The following is a 14190-nucleotide window of genomic DNA, read 5'->3' on the forward strand; positions in this document are numbered from 1 at the left end:
ACACTGCTAAAGTTCCCAAAGTAGATTTTTTTTTTTTGGCAGGTGGCTGGTACGGGCATCTTAGAACCCTGGACCTTGGTGTTATCAGCTCCTTGCTCTCACCAGCTGAGCTAACTGGCCAGATCCTCCTGCTACTAAAGTTATAGAGCAATCATGAAAGTGGGAAGAGCCAACCTAGACAGAGGCAGTTCTGCATAGTGGTAAGGGCTTTGGAATCAGGCAAGCCTGAGTTCTGTTCTCTGTGATCTTAGGCTATTCACTCCCTTTGTCTTTCTGAGCCTCAGCTTCCTTATCTATAAGGACCTTTATGGGAGGAGGGGATTGGTGAAAAGTAGCAAAGAACAGAATTTGAATTCACTTCTGAAGTTCTGTGTACATTTAAGAAACTTGCTTCTATTAAGGCATCTGTGAGGGTGAATTATTTCTAAAACATATTTATGTGGTACTTCATATACAATGTCTCATAGGGAAAGAGGATAGGCCATCATAACTCTAAACTTTAAAACACAAAACAGATGACACAATGAGAAAAAAAAAAGACAGATGATAAGCTGATCAAGTTTCCTTCAGGTGACATACATATACTATCTTCTCAAGAAACAACAGGAAGGGCTGGCTCGTGGCCCACTTGGGAGAGTGTGGTGCTGACAACACCAAGTCAAGGCTTAAGATCCCCTTATCGGTCATCTTTAAAAAGAAAAAGAAACAACAGGAAAAGTTACTAGTTTCTTCAACTTATTCCCTCACATTTTTATCTACTTCAAAGCATGTGCTTCTGAGGGACACAACTTTAAGCCTCAATGTTACTACTCTACAATAAGAAAACATGGGAGATAGAAAAGACTGAATTCTCATGGCCAGACACATCCCTCTTGGCCTGGGAAAACAGTAAGGGTTTGGGAGTGTGAAGATAGGAAACAGTCATGGACACACTTGGGTTGCAAAGTCCTTGTCACTAAACCCCCACAGACAGGAAGTCAAGCCAGAGCCCATACACGGTCAGCAAAGTTTCTTGCTACTAAGCAACTTTGGATTGTTACAGATTATTAACTACTGGTTCGAAAAGACTACCTACCACCTAAATATGTAACCTCAAGAATAGGTCTTACCTTCCCTGTTCCTTGTAATTGATGAGCTACCTATCTCTGAGCCTTGATCTTTAATCTTACCATGTTTATAAAGTTATCCTTTTTTATGTAATAGCTAGACTCTCAAAAGATCAGGGGTACAGAAATGAAATAATACATATAAGATTCTATTGATTTCTTCCCTATTCTGGTGATGATTTTTTTGCTAAGAGTTGACAATAGGCAAATGATCCATTCAAAGGCAAACAAACCAAGGCAAACCAGTCAAGTGGTGTGATTATTACCTTCAAACCTGAGGTAAAAAAAACTCAGAAGAGAAGATATCATAACTTCCCTTAGAAGTACAGCTCCACAAGAATGGATTATCAAAGGACCCACTAACTAGGGAGGATTGAGGCCTGATCATGGGTCAGCCCAGAGGTGACAAGGGTATAGGGATGGGTATACAGGGTGTTCTTTAGCATGGACAGCTCTCCAAGCAGTGCAGGAAAGTAGGCAAAACAGAAAACATTTCTTAGCCTGCCAGTTCCAGCTACAGCAAGACTCCATTCCTCAGGCCCCCTTCCACTTGCTAGCTTTGAGTATTTATACCGACTACATATAAAGCCTCCAAAAATCTATCACCTATCAACAGAGACTGAGTTCCCAGTATACGGCCACAGAAGTCTAGCCCAGTCCCTAATGTCAGGCCTATAAGGTCAGTTAGGCAGATACAAGTCAGTCTAGAGTCATCTAGCCCAGTCTCTGTATTTTACAAGTGAGAAAACCGAGGCATATAAAATCAGTCAACTTGGGCTAGCCTGTGGCTCACTCGGGAGAGTGCAGTGCTGATAACACCAAGGCCATGGGTTAGGATCCCATATAGGGATGGCCGGTTAGCTCACTTGGGAGAGTGTGGTACTGACAACACCAAGTCAAGGGTTAAGATCCCCTTACCGGTCATCTTTTAAAATAAATAACATTAAATACATACATACATACATACATACAATCAGTCAACTTGTCAGGTGTTACCATTACAGCCAGCTGTCACACAGCTGCTAAATAGCAAATGTAGGACTTCTAGTCAGGTATTCCTGCCTCTTTTATACCACTATATCTCTTAAGGAAGCAGGAAATGCTGAACTCTATAAAAGGGCACCAGGACAGGAAGAAGAGTTTAGACTGAATAGAGTTTCTACCTCTATTCAGTTTAGGTAAATACTTGCTTTGGGACTAAAAAACAAGTAAGGAAGACCAACCTTCCCTGGGAACTGGGATCTAATCCCATATCCTTCTGACAGAAGGATTAATTCATCTACTACTCCTCTCTAGAAGGCCTTGACCAACCCCCGCCAGGAGAGGTGGAATAGAAGCAATTCAATGGGAGGCAATAGAGAAAGAAGTAGTAATTTTACAGGATTCAGTGGGCCTTGAGATTAATGTGAAAGATTTACTAAGTAGGGAAGATAGGGTAGAAGCCAGTAAATACCTTCATCTCCTCTCCAACTTTGTTTAGACCCAAATCATTAAAATCTCAAACTGAGAGTTCTACTACTTGGCTCAGCTCTTTTATTGTGTTGATCCAATGTAACCCAATAAGTCACTGGCTTAAATGAGAGTCCTTCCACTTCCACCACCCTCTCTCATATTTCTCCAAAAGGCAGAAGGCATTCTTATCTCTTATCAGCATGGTAGTACATATTCCTTATTTATTGACCTAGGACAGATTGGAATGCCTTTCCCCTTTGTCTGCCTATCAAAATTCTAATGTATCTCATAAGGCCAGCCTCAAATGCCACCTCTGTAAAACTGCATAATTACCCTCTCACCCCAGCAGAATGCATTGTTGCTAACCCTAGTGTTCCATAAGAGCAGTATTAAGACTGTATTTCTATCATAGAATTTATCACATTATATGAGGTTGTTTTTTTTTTTTTTTAAAGATGACCGGTAAGGGGATCTTAACCCTTGACTTGGTGTTGTCAGCACCACGCTCACCCAGGGAGCGAACCAGCCATCCCTATATGGGATCCGAACCCATGGCCTTGGTGTTATCAGCACTGCACTCTACCGAGTGAGCCACGGGCTGGCCCAAAAAATTCCTATTTTTTAAATAGGCCTCAGAGAACCAATTTTCTCCTTGGCCCTTTTGTGATCTCCCTTGGATGTAGGGCCCCCTTGGGACCCAGCCCACAAGGTACTGTTGCAACTCACATGGGCTAACTGCTTTTCCTGTCACTGGTTACTATGCCTTAGATGGCCTAATCACACCCACTATGTGACCCTCCCACCCTAACACTATGGCAACTGTGGCTAAAAACAAAGTTCCCTGAATTTTCAGTTGATGTTAAGTGGTCAAAAAGCTTTGGGTCATTATCTTTCTCTTAATTCCTGAACTTACAAAAAACAAGTTAAAAAACTTCATACAACCACAGAGCCAGGAGAGGAGACACTCTGAAAAGGCACCCGCTGCCCCTAAACAGAAGCTACAACCTTGCCCAGGAATCTGCACACATTTTGCTCACCCGGGTGGCTCCTTATTCAGCTCAGTTACTATTCAGTCAATGACTAAATCTTTCCTAAAACACTCCTGCGAAGTAGGAGAGTAATGTGTAGGGTTTTATGGTATCCTTCCTCCCAGACGGTTGCTATATTTCCTTATTTTAAATTCACTGTCTCACACTTTGGTTACTTTCCAATCTAAAATGCTTTAGAATAAGGGATCAGGCTATACATTTGCTTCTCCTAGCCTGTGTCGCCTTCTCAGAAGTCAAATTCATATTGGTGCATACAAACAAGCAAAGTACAGAAGAACAATCCTTGCTTCTAGGCAAAGTAAGAGTTAGAAGATATGAGGTATGATTTCAAGGGCAATGGGAAAGCCCTCTTTTCAAAATATAAGGGTACTTCAAAAAAGCTCATGGAAAGAGTCCTATTACCTTTTAATTCTATTTTTTTCCAAGAGCTTTTTGAAGTACCCTTGTATATTTTTGCAACTCCAGGTCTATGTTTGAAATTCTGTATTGATAATTCCACTCCTTAAGATGCAATAATCCTTGGAAGCATTAATACTTTAAGTGACTATGTGTTATTTACACCTTAATATGGAGCAATTCTAGATCCTTTCTTGAAGGTAAGCTTTGATTAAGGGGAATGTAAAAAAACATAAAGAGGTGTACAGAATAAAGGGACAGGATACAACCAGGGTTTAAAAATTGCAAAGACTAGAGAAGATTAAAACACAAACGTACACATACCGCCCTACACAATTTTTCTAGGACTTGCTCTGCAGGTGAGAATAGCTCCTTGGAGAGACAACAATCAAGGTTTCTAATGGGCACTGTACAAAGGCTGGGCACACTAGAGGACCTCTAAAGCCAGTAAGGACAAATTCGTTTGATAAGGTGGTAGTATGAAATGCCTCAGCTGTACTCTGACTCTGAGATTTAGAGGAAAACCAATTTTAAATACAGAGAAAGGGGCCGGCCCATGGCTCACTCGGGAGAGTGCGGTGCTGATAACACCAAGGCCACGGGTTCGGATCCCATATAGGGATGACCGGTTCGCTCACTGGCTGAGTGTGGTGCTGACAACACCAAGTCAAGGGTTAAGATCCCCTTACCGGTCATCTTTTGAAAAAAAAAAAAAAAAAACAGAGAAACTTGGGAGCTTCTCACATCACTATAGAACAGACATAGAGGCTTCTTAGGAGAACCATCATCATCTGGGATAAGAGAGGGACAGTTAGGGCCGGCCCTGTGGCTCACTCGGGAGAGTGAGGTGCTGGAAGCACCGAGGCCGCAGGTTCGGATCCTATATAGGGATGGCCGGTGCGCTCACTGGCTGAGCTTGGTGTGGAGCACACCATGCTGAGGGTTGCAATCCCCTTACCGGTCAAAAAAAAAAGGGACAGTCAAATAGTGTAAACATGCAGAAATCATGAGCCAGAAGATAGAGGTTTCAAATTCCTCACTTTAGTAGAGATGCCAATAATTGTCCCAAACAAAATGATTCACTTTAATATTTCTTTCCTGCCCATAAAAGAGAAAAAAAGTTTCGTCCATATATTTGGGTATTTCCTAGCATACCCAGTGCACAACTGGGGTGTGTGTGAATGATAACCCACAGTACAACCCTTTGCTTGTCTGAATTTGTTAGAAAAAATGAACTGTGAAAGGAGCACAATAAATAACAATATCATCCCAGAAGGGAAAACTATGGAAAGAATGGGAGACCAGAGTTTGGTGAGAACATGAAAACAGAATTGTAGAGTTTGGTGGTACATCCCCCAAAGCAAAGCAAGATTTGTCTGATCTGCTGTCTCTCATCTCTGACCTTTCTAAATGAAATATAATGAGTGAGGTATATGTGGACAGTTTACACTTTTTACACTTCTGTACAGCTTAAATATTTTAAAATATGTACATATAACTTTTTCTTTGTTTGTATATGGCCATTACAGGTATTGAACACTGGACCTTTGTGTTATCAGCACCATACTCTAACCAACTGAGCTAACCAGCCGGCCCCATACTATTTTTGTAATTAAGAAATGTAGTGACAAAATACATTGGTATAGAAGAGAAAAAGGAAGAAGTACAATAAAGAAAAATCCAATTGTCTCCAATCTATAGGGGATGAAGGCGCTCAGCAGACCATTAAAAATAAATGAGAAGGAGGGGACTCCACTCCTCTGCCTTAGTAATACATCTTCTTTTTCTCTACTCACCCTCTTCCACAGTTTAACCAAATTTCTTTCTTTCCTTCCTTCCTTTTTTTTTTTTTTTAAAGATGACCGGTAAGGGGATCTTAACCCTCGACTTGGTGTTGTCAGCACCACGCTCTCCCCAAGTGAGCCAACCGGCCATCCCTATATAGGGATCTGAACCCGTGGCCTTGGTGTTATCAGCACCGCACTCTCCCAAGTGAGCCACGGGCCGGCCCTGACCCAACTTTCTAATAGCACAGAAACTTGGGCTCCTGAAGAAGTAGACAAAGAACAACTGAGTGATGCCAACCTTCTGGAATGGACTTTCTCACTCTTCCTCAAATCCCTTCCTCATTGATATCACCTCTTAGTTCCAGGGTTGGTTAACTACATTACATGCCTGGGAAATACCCAAGTCCCACAAAAGTTCCACCAACTATGCTCAGATCTCTTGATCTTCTAAGCCCCTTTACCAAGCAGATAATAAAATCATTCCCCATTTCTACATCAGAAATATGGTATTCACTATAGAACACATTATTAAATAGGAAAGAAGTGGACAAAACATCCCCCAAATCCAACTTCTTAGCTCTTTCACGGGACATGAAACAGTAGGTAAGAAGAAACAGACCCCAGTCTAGACCAGCTATGAGGCCAAGAGAAAGTGTAGTTTGGAGCAGCCAAGAGTCATGGGGAAAAAATATTTACTTTCTACTTCATTCCTACCCTGGGAGTACAGAAAACCTTCAAATTACCATACCTAACACTAAAGGGAACAAAAGACTGGGTACTCCCAAGACCCAAAGCCTCCAGCCCACCCGTCAGCATTCCCAGAAGCTCCCATAACTGACACCAGGCCCTGCTTCCACTTCCTCAGCTACCTTAGTTTTCTAGATTAGTAAAGCTTAGTTTGCCTCAGTTCTCCGTCACTGAACCCAAATCCCTGTCGGCTCAACATTACAGCACCGTCAGTTCTTTTTACAATAGCCACTTCCCCTGAAAATAATGCTTCATACCACCTAAGAACCCTTCCCAGGCCCTTCCAACCGGATATTTCTCGAGAGACCCAGCCCTGGGTTACCCTCAGGCCCGAGCGTCAGGCTTGACCCCTCCTCACCTCCCGGCAAATGGGCTTACCTCAGCCGCTGCCCCGTCCCTTTCCCCAGCTCCTCCCTCTTCTGCGCTGCTTAATGAGGCCTGCCCCTGCCCTCACACAAGCTCCGGGCGCCCGGCCCCCAAGCCCGGCCGCCGCCTCCCCGACTCACCAACTTCGGCCTCCCAGCCCGCCCGGTCCCCTCCTCAGCGCCCCCATTAGGCCTGCTGGGGCCGGCCCCCTTCTCCCTCTCCAGTGGGCCACTGTAACCCCCCGCTTAGGCCCAGACCCGCCTCCGCTCTCAGGCCAGGCCGATCTCATCTCCCGGGCGCCTCCGTCCCTGCCCTTGTGGGCTCCATCAGCTCGGTACCTGGGGATCCGTCTCCCCCGTCGGGCCCAAGCCTGTGTCGAACAGACAAACAGCTGCGGCTCAACCAAACCCTCCTGCCCCCCCTCGCCCTGGGGCGGGGGCTCCAGCCAATAGCACGATTACCCGCCCACAATCGAGGGCGGCCTATATGTGCACTCATCCGCCAATCCCCTGGAGAAAGGCGGGTCTCTTTGGGCACTGTCACCACCGAGCACGAGCAAGGGACTGGACGGGAGGTGCATCACACCAATAGAGGGATAGAAACCTTGAAGATGGACTAGGTGAGGAGCCATTAAAGAGCAGGCTGCCGGAGGCAGGGGGCGGTACACTCTAGACAGGCGTATGTTTCAACCAATAAAATCTCGACACCCCATGACCCCGCCTTTTGACTCATAAACATCTAATCAGGTGAGTGATGGAGGCGGGCCAAAGTTAAACTTCAACCAGTACTGCGAAAACTCGGGACTTGACTGGCGGGCAGGAGGAACTGAAAGAAGCCTTCGGAAGGCAGCTACTGATCTTCGCTCCTCCTCTTGGATTTGGCGGTGGCTGACTCTGGTGCCCCGCCCTCTATGGCAAATTCGCGGGCGTGAAGGGAAATACCTCTTCTAGAGACCTGGAGCCTGGCAATTTCGGCAACCTTTACGTCAGCGCTTCCTCCTTTTAGAGGGGCTTCAGAAGACAGGAGTTCTTGGGGTTGCCCACGGGCGATCTAAGGTGTTTTTTGGTGAAGTGAGACAATGGCAACGACAAGAAGTGGCAGCTTGGAGACGCTTTAGCCTCTTCATAATAATTTTTCATACAGACAGTTGATATCTTCTGAATCGTACGTAAATGTGAATAAAAGAATCTTTAGAAAACTTTCCTGTTTATGATATTTAACAAAAAGCGGAAGGGGGCTTACTGGTGTGTGGGGAAAGTGAAGCAGGAAATAACGTAGTTTCCCCAGGTGTGAAATGGGGACCAGAATACCCACTTTGCTCACCCTCAGCACTATTCTAACCGCAACTGCATAAGAGGCCAAAATGGGGTGGGGTGGGTAGCCCTGCACAGAAAGATGTTAGGAAAAGGGGTCTGAAACCAATAATATAGACACATTCATATTCATTCTCACGCTATTCTTTCAGCAAATAAAGTCAAGGAGGAATGAGATTAACCACAAAACTAGGAACATTTTTTTTTAATGAATTACAAACTAAATTACAAATAATGTTAATAGCAAGAACACTCAAGGACAAAGGGTGGGAGAAGAGAGACAAAAATCATAAAAAGAAAAAACTATTTTTTTTAACATTTGCATTACAAAACCCCAAGGTGCACATGGCAACAAGTCCACCCACTGACAAAAAATCTACTATAACCTGAAATATAAATATAATTGTTCATCCTTCTTTTAACGAAATCTTTTTTCCCAATGCCCCCACTCAGTCGCAGCCCTGAAAAAGTGTCAGCATTCTCAAAATGATTTCTAAACCCTAACTTCCACTTCTATGGGGTGGGGGGTGGCCTTCAGAGGAAGATGGGAGCAGGGATTCCCAGCAACTGAAGAACTAAGAATCCTAAAAGGAAGAGAAAAATTCAAACATCTTTCACTTGCCTCATAAGGCTGCAGTGAAGCAATAGATTGGAGTGCAGCACAATCCCTGCCCCAGAGCTTCCCAGAGTCCTCTTGCCATTACAGGGATAGACAAGGGGACTGGGGGCAGTCATTTCTTCTGCAGCCCCACCAGGGCTAAGTCATGAGTCTCCCAGACTCTTAGGTGAGGTGAAACAATAAAACTAGGGTATAAACTGATTGGATTTATTTTTAACCCAGTTCTTTAAAACCTCCTTGTTTCATTTTACTTGGTTCTCAAAAGTTCCAACTTAGCCTCTGCTATTAGTTGGCCTTTACAAAAACAGTGGCAGCAGGAGGCTTGGGGTCCCTGTCATCCCAAACACAGGAAATAATAATTATGGGGCATTCAGAGATTGGGATGGCAAGTCTGATATGGGAGAGTAGTCAGGTTGTTTTGTTTTTTAAATACCAGCCCTCCTCAGCAATAACTAAGAGGAAGGGGAGAAAGTGATGGAGGCTTACTTAAGTGCATCTAATACTGAAACTTCCTTTCATTTTTACCTACTCCTTCTCTCCACCCCTGTATCCTCAGAGGTGGCTGGCAAATAGGAAAAGGTGACTTGACTATTAAGGCAGCCAGACTAGATCAGAGAGCCCAGCAGAGTTCAAATAGCCCAGAGCCAAGCCAGGTCAAGCCCACCGAGGAGGAGAGGGTAAGATTGGGGGTTGCTGGAACTTGAGAAAGGACATCAGAGTCGAAGGTGGGGTACTGGCTTGGTCACATCCTGGAAGAAAGGGTGAGCCAGAGCTGCCTTTGCCGAAATCCGCTTGTTGGGGTCATAGTGCAGCATTTGCTGGAGGGAAAGATGTATGCTGACTTCAGTGATGTGACAGTGGACTAAACGGGCAGCATGAGTTCCCAGAAATCAGGAAACCAGAACTTCTTTTACCCAGGGCAGAGTTTTCATTTCCCTCCTCCCATATCTGAATTAATGTGCCAACAGGGAGAGAAGCAGGGACTAGGGAAATGCTGGGACCCAGAGTTCAGGGTCTCATTTTTTCTTCATCCTGGGAAAGCCCAGCCCTGGAGGAATAAATGAGGGGAAACAAGTGCCCACTCCCCACTCTCACCGATAACAAGCTCCGTCCATCTTCATCCAGGGGAGGCACGACTTTGCTAAAATCTTGCCGGGCCCACTTGGGGAAGCTTGGCTTATAGTCAGGCATAGAAGTAACTCCTGGCCATACCACCTCATCTGGGGTCCCCAGAGTTCGAAAGATCCGAAAGAGTTGATCAATCTCAGAATCTCCAGGGAATAGGGCCCGGCGGGTCACCTGAAAATGGGGAAAGAGGAAAGGCCAAGACCCATGTTGACATCAGTCAAACTGGCCCCTGTATAAAGGAGGTTCCCACAAGCAGTGGAAGGTCAACAGGGCCCCATGACTCCCTCCCCAGGACCTTTCATGTGGTCAGTCACACAGAGCCTGAGACAATGAAGTCCCTTCATCTGTCTCCTTGCCCCCTCCTTCCTTCCCCCAACCATGGCTTTGCAGATCCCCAAGGCTGGGTGGGGCTGGGAGGGGAGAATGTCTGGGGTGCCACTGACATGTAGCAAAGGGATCCCAAGACACTCACGGGGTGTGGGGTAGACACTGCGGTCATCCCCACTCCTTGTGGTGCAGCCACTTCTAGATAGGAGCACAGCGGGCAGAGACTGTGTCTTCCATTTCTTCTATGTTCCCCACAGCACCTAGCATGGTGCTGGGTACACACTAGGTGCTTAACAAATATTTTTGATGAATTGAGAGAGGAATATGGGCAATTGTAAGGTTATGCACTGGGGGATATGCACACTGTATATGTATGTATATATAGGCCGATGGTCTCCAAGTCCCCAGTTACAACCCAGATACAGGACCATAAAACATATTGCTGATTTGATATGAAGACTCAACCTACTCCACTGTTGTGTTCAAGGGGATGGGAGCTCCCACATAAAGTTGGGCCTCAAGGACCCTTCAATCTGAAATGCCAGACGTTGAGAGGGGACACGGTCTAAGTGTGCAGTTTAAATGAAGGGTATGGATAAAGTGAATGCAGTTGGCTTCACTACATTCCTGCCCCCCTACAACAAGCTCTACAGACCAAATGAAGGAGGCTCTAAATGGAACTCATTCTCCCAAATATATGCAGACTAAAGCTAAAACAATGCAGTTGGCTTCACTACATTCCTGCCCCCCTACAACAAGCTCTACAGACCAAATGAAGGGGGCTCTAAATGGAACTCATTCTCCCAAATATATGCAGACTAAAGCTAAAACAGTTGCAGAAATGATTTAGTTCATTTCAGGGATAAGAGGTGTATACTAGATACTAAGCCTGTTTGAGGAGATCCTAACATTGTGATTGATATCAGGACAACAGTCCTATCCTTTCCCCACAACCCCTCTTGGTGCTACTCTAGAGAGAGTACCCTGTGATAGAAGAGTCATAGGTCTGGGCCAAGAAACAGTTCTGTTGTTCTTAGATGTGGGGAGGAGTGGGCTGGGTGGAACTTGGGCAAGCCTCCATACCATCTCAGCAAAAATGCAGCCAAGGCTCCAGATGTCCACGGCTGTGGAATAGTATTTGCACCCCAGGAGAATTTCAGGTGCTCGGTACCACAGGGTCACCACCTAGAGGACAAGAGGAGGAAGGGAAGGGGAGGTTTACAGCTCATGGAGATTAACACATCTCAGCTCCTCAACACTACTCTGCTAACTCTCAGCCTCTTAAACTGTTTCCTTCCCTCACTCTGATTTCCCCTAAGAGAAATGACTACACACAACTTCTTAGCCCAGAGTTAGCCTAGTCCAGGTTCTGGAGACATATTTTCTGAACCGCCAATTTGGGACCTTTCCGGAAAACTTGAGACAAATGGTCATAATTTTAATGATGTGCCATCCAGTGTTCTGGCTTGGTATGTAAGCCCAGTTAGCCCCACAGTACGAATTCTGTGCATACCCTAAGACACCTTAGGGTGTCAGAGATTCTTTCCATCTACTAAGAGAGAAACTGTTGGTCAGAGATTTTTAGTAACTTTGTGAATGCCCTTGTTAACACCGCCTAGGAAGTTCGGAGAAGAAAAGTGTAGAAAGACTCACCTCATGGGTGTAAGTACGAACAGGGACTCCAAAGGCTCTGGCTAGTCCAAAGTCTGCTAGCTTGATAGCCCCCTCTGTGTTGATAAGCAGATTCTGAGGTTTAAGATCTCGGTGTAGGACCCGATGAGAATGGCAGAAAGCTAGGCCCTGGAGCAGCTGGAACAGATAGCTCTGACAAAGGAGAGAGAGGACTGTGTTTCTCCATAATAATGAGCAGATTAGGGTTTGCTCTGTGCCCCCAAAGCTCTAGTAAAGCCTTTACTATGTTGGATTATAATTATATGTTTACAAGCTATTTCTGCCATTGGACTGTCAGCCCAGTGAGGATAAGGATGAAGTCTTACTCAGTTTTGCATCCCTTTTCCATACCCTGTGCCAAGCACATTGAAGGTGTTCAATAAATTTGCATTGGTAGAGTGTAAGTACCTGGGAGTAAAAAACCCAGCCCTAAAACAGACAACAGAGACTTACTGGCTATTTCTTCTATCAAATAGATAGAAGGGCTTTTTTGAGGAATCTACCAAGTGTCCTAAAATCCCATCTATCTGAGTTTCATCTGACCTCTCACCTGAGCTGCTAGGTTGACTCACTAGGGTTTCAACTTTGATTCTTCAGCCCAACCCTAGGGTTAATGAGTATAATGTGCCAAGAAAGAGACACAAAAGAAAGGGGAGTATATGTATGTACATGAGGATGAGGACTAGGAAGGAGGCCAAGATAAAAAATTATCACTTAGTCTCAACTGCCTGCCTCCAGTCCCCCCAAGACGTGCCTATGATGAGGAGGAGTTGATGACAAGGATTACCTTGATGAGGGGAAGAGGAATGCCAGTGAGAGCAGAGGCATCCATGAATTTCTTGAGATCTTGGTGCAGAAATTCAAAAACCAGGTAGAGTTTATTTTCTGTGTGGATGACATCCAACAGCCTAAGGAAGGGAAGGTCCGGGAAATGAAGGCGAGGAAGAGAAATGTCCAGGCTATACAGACAGAACTCATCCTCCTTTCCTATCGGATCACCTCCCAGATCCATACTTACTTGACAATATTAGGATGGTTCAGCTCCTTAAGCAGAGAGATCTCTCGAATGGCAGTACTGGGTACTCCCTCAGTCTCACTTAGAGAGGTTGGGAAAGCAGAGATGGGAAATATGGTTACAAATATTCCTTTTTTCACCAGCTCAGTCATTCCTTTCCCCCAAGGAGACACCACCCCGCTCCCCTAGGAAAGTAAGAGAAGAGAAAGGGTGCTGTAAGGAGTTAATTCTTGGGTAGTGAGAGTGTGGCTTTTGGACATGTTAAGGTCATTATTTCCACTTTTCCCAGGGGAAAGTAAGTTAAGCCTCCAGGTGAAGGTGAAGCAGAGAGAAGGTAATAGAGAAAAAAATGTGGGAGTAGCATCCAACTTCCCTAGAAGGGCCAGTGAGGTTCAACTGCCACTCTTTTGAAAGGGGGAGAGAATTCTAAGATGAGGGTGGGGTTGGGGCAGTGAGGAAGGTTCATCATGCAGAAAGGTGCTCTTCACCGATTCCCACATAACCCACTTCCGTGGGGGAGTGCTGGACCTCATTCCAGAGGCCTCCTTTCTCTTCCTGAGTCTCTCTGGTTGCACATTTGGGGGCATCATCCGGCTCAGTTTGGGAAAGAAGTTCTCCATGGATTCTATACCACCCCATACTCTCCCCAGGGAAACCTTCTACTGTCCCTCAACCCACCTCTCCACTTCAGAAGAAGTCCCTCCCTGCTACCTTCCGGTCCCTGGACGGCTACCCGCCTGTTGGGGGTGGGGGTGGACAGTCAGGGAGCTCCTCAGTTAGGAGTCCCGGGTACAGAAGTCACTCACGTATCCAGGCGGATTTTCTTGAGCGCCACCACTTCTCCCGTCAACTTGTTTCTGGCTTTGTACACAACTCCGTACGTGCCCTCTCCGATCTTTTCCACCTTTTGGAAGTTCTCCATGAAGCGCAAGCGAGTCGGGTCAGCCCGGCCCTGGAGTGGGGGCCTGGGAACCCTGCAGAAAGCGAGCCCCGGCTCTCAGGGGCCGAGGAGGGGGAAACACGGCCCAGCACTGTGGCCCCAGGTCGGGATGGAACGCAGGGTATCTCTCGCTCTTGTCAATTTGTCCAACTTGAAACAATGTTGCCGCCTCCCCCCAGTTCCCGACCGCCACCAGAGGCCCCGCCCCTCCTTCCCGCGTTTCCCCCGCCCCGCCCCCAATCCTTCCTATTGGTCAACGTCAGAAACGGGTGGG

At 45.9% G+C, this 14190-nt stretch overlaps 1 protein-coding gene across 2 annotated transcripts; it reads right to left on the reverse strand.

Moving 5' to 3' along the window:
* Positions 1-8401: 8401 nt before the first annotated feature.
* CDK2 (cyclin-dependent kinase 2) lies at positions 8402-14137 on the reverse strand. Of its 2 annotated transcripts, XM_008594876.1 has the most exons (8): positions 13783-14077; positions 12980-13057; positions 12749-12869; positions 11944-12114; positions 11374-11475; positions 10436-10579; positions 9931-10134; positions 8407-9653 (listed from the first exon to the last, which is right to left on the reverse strand). In XM_008594876.1, the coding sequence occupies exons 1-8, from the start codon at positions 13896-13898 to the stop codon at positions 9549-9551; spliced, it is 1041 nt and encodes a 346-aa protein (XP_008593098.1). In that variant the 5' UTR covers positions 13899-14077; the 3' UTR covers positions 8407-9548. The 2 variants fall into 2 exon arrangements, with proteins under 2 accessions (XP_008593099.1, XP_008593098.1); XM_008594877.1 differs by lacking the exon at positions 10436-10579 and having other exon boundaries at positions 8402-9653; positions 13783-14137.
* Between the last annotated feature and the right edge of the window lie 53 nt (positions 14138-14190).

The sequence above is a fragment of the Galeopterus variegatus genome, unplaced genomic scaffold (assembly GCF_000696425.1).
Source record: "Galeopterus variegatus unplaced genomic scaffold, G_variegatus-3.0.2 Scaffold11797, whole genome shotgun sequence".
NCBI lineage: Eukaryota > Metazoa > Chordata > Mammalia > Dermoptera > Cynocephalidae > Galeopterus > Galeopterus variegatus.

What these genes read in the sequence shown, in the direction of transcription:
- CDK2 (XM_008594876.1), bottom strand. Translation starts at nt 13,898, where the DNA reads ATGGAGAACTTCCAAAAGGTGGAAAAGATCGGAGAGGGCACGTACGGA. An exon ending in AACCATCCTAATATTGTCAA is followed by an intron (nt 12,870 to 12,979) that starts GTAAGTATGGAT and finishes TCCCTTCCTTAG; the next exon opens with GCTGTTGGATGTCATCCACA. An exon ending in TTCGTACTTACACCCATGAG is followed by an intron (nt 11,476 to 11,943) that starts GTGAGTCTTTCT and finishes CTTGTCCTCTAG; the next exon opens with GTGGTGACCCTGTGGTACCG.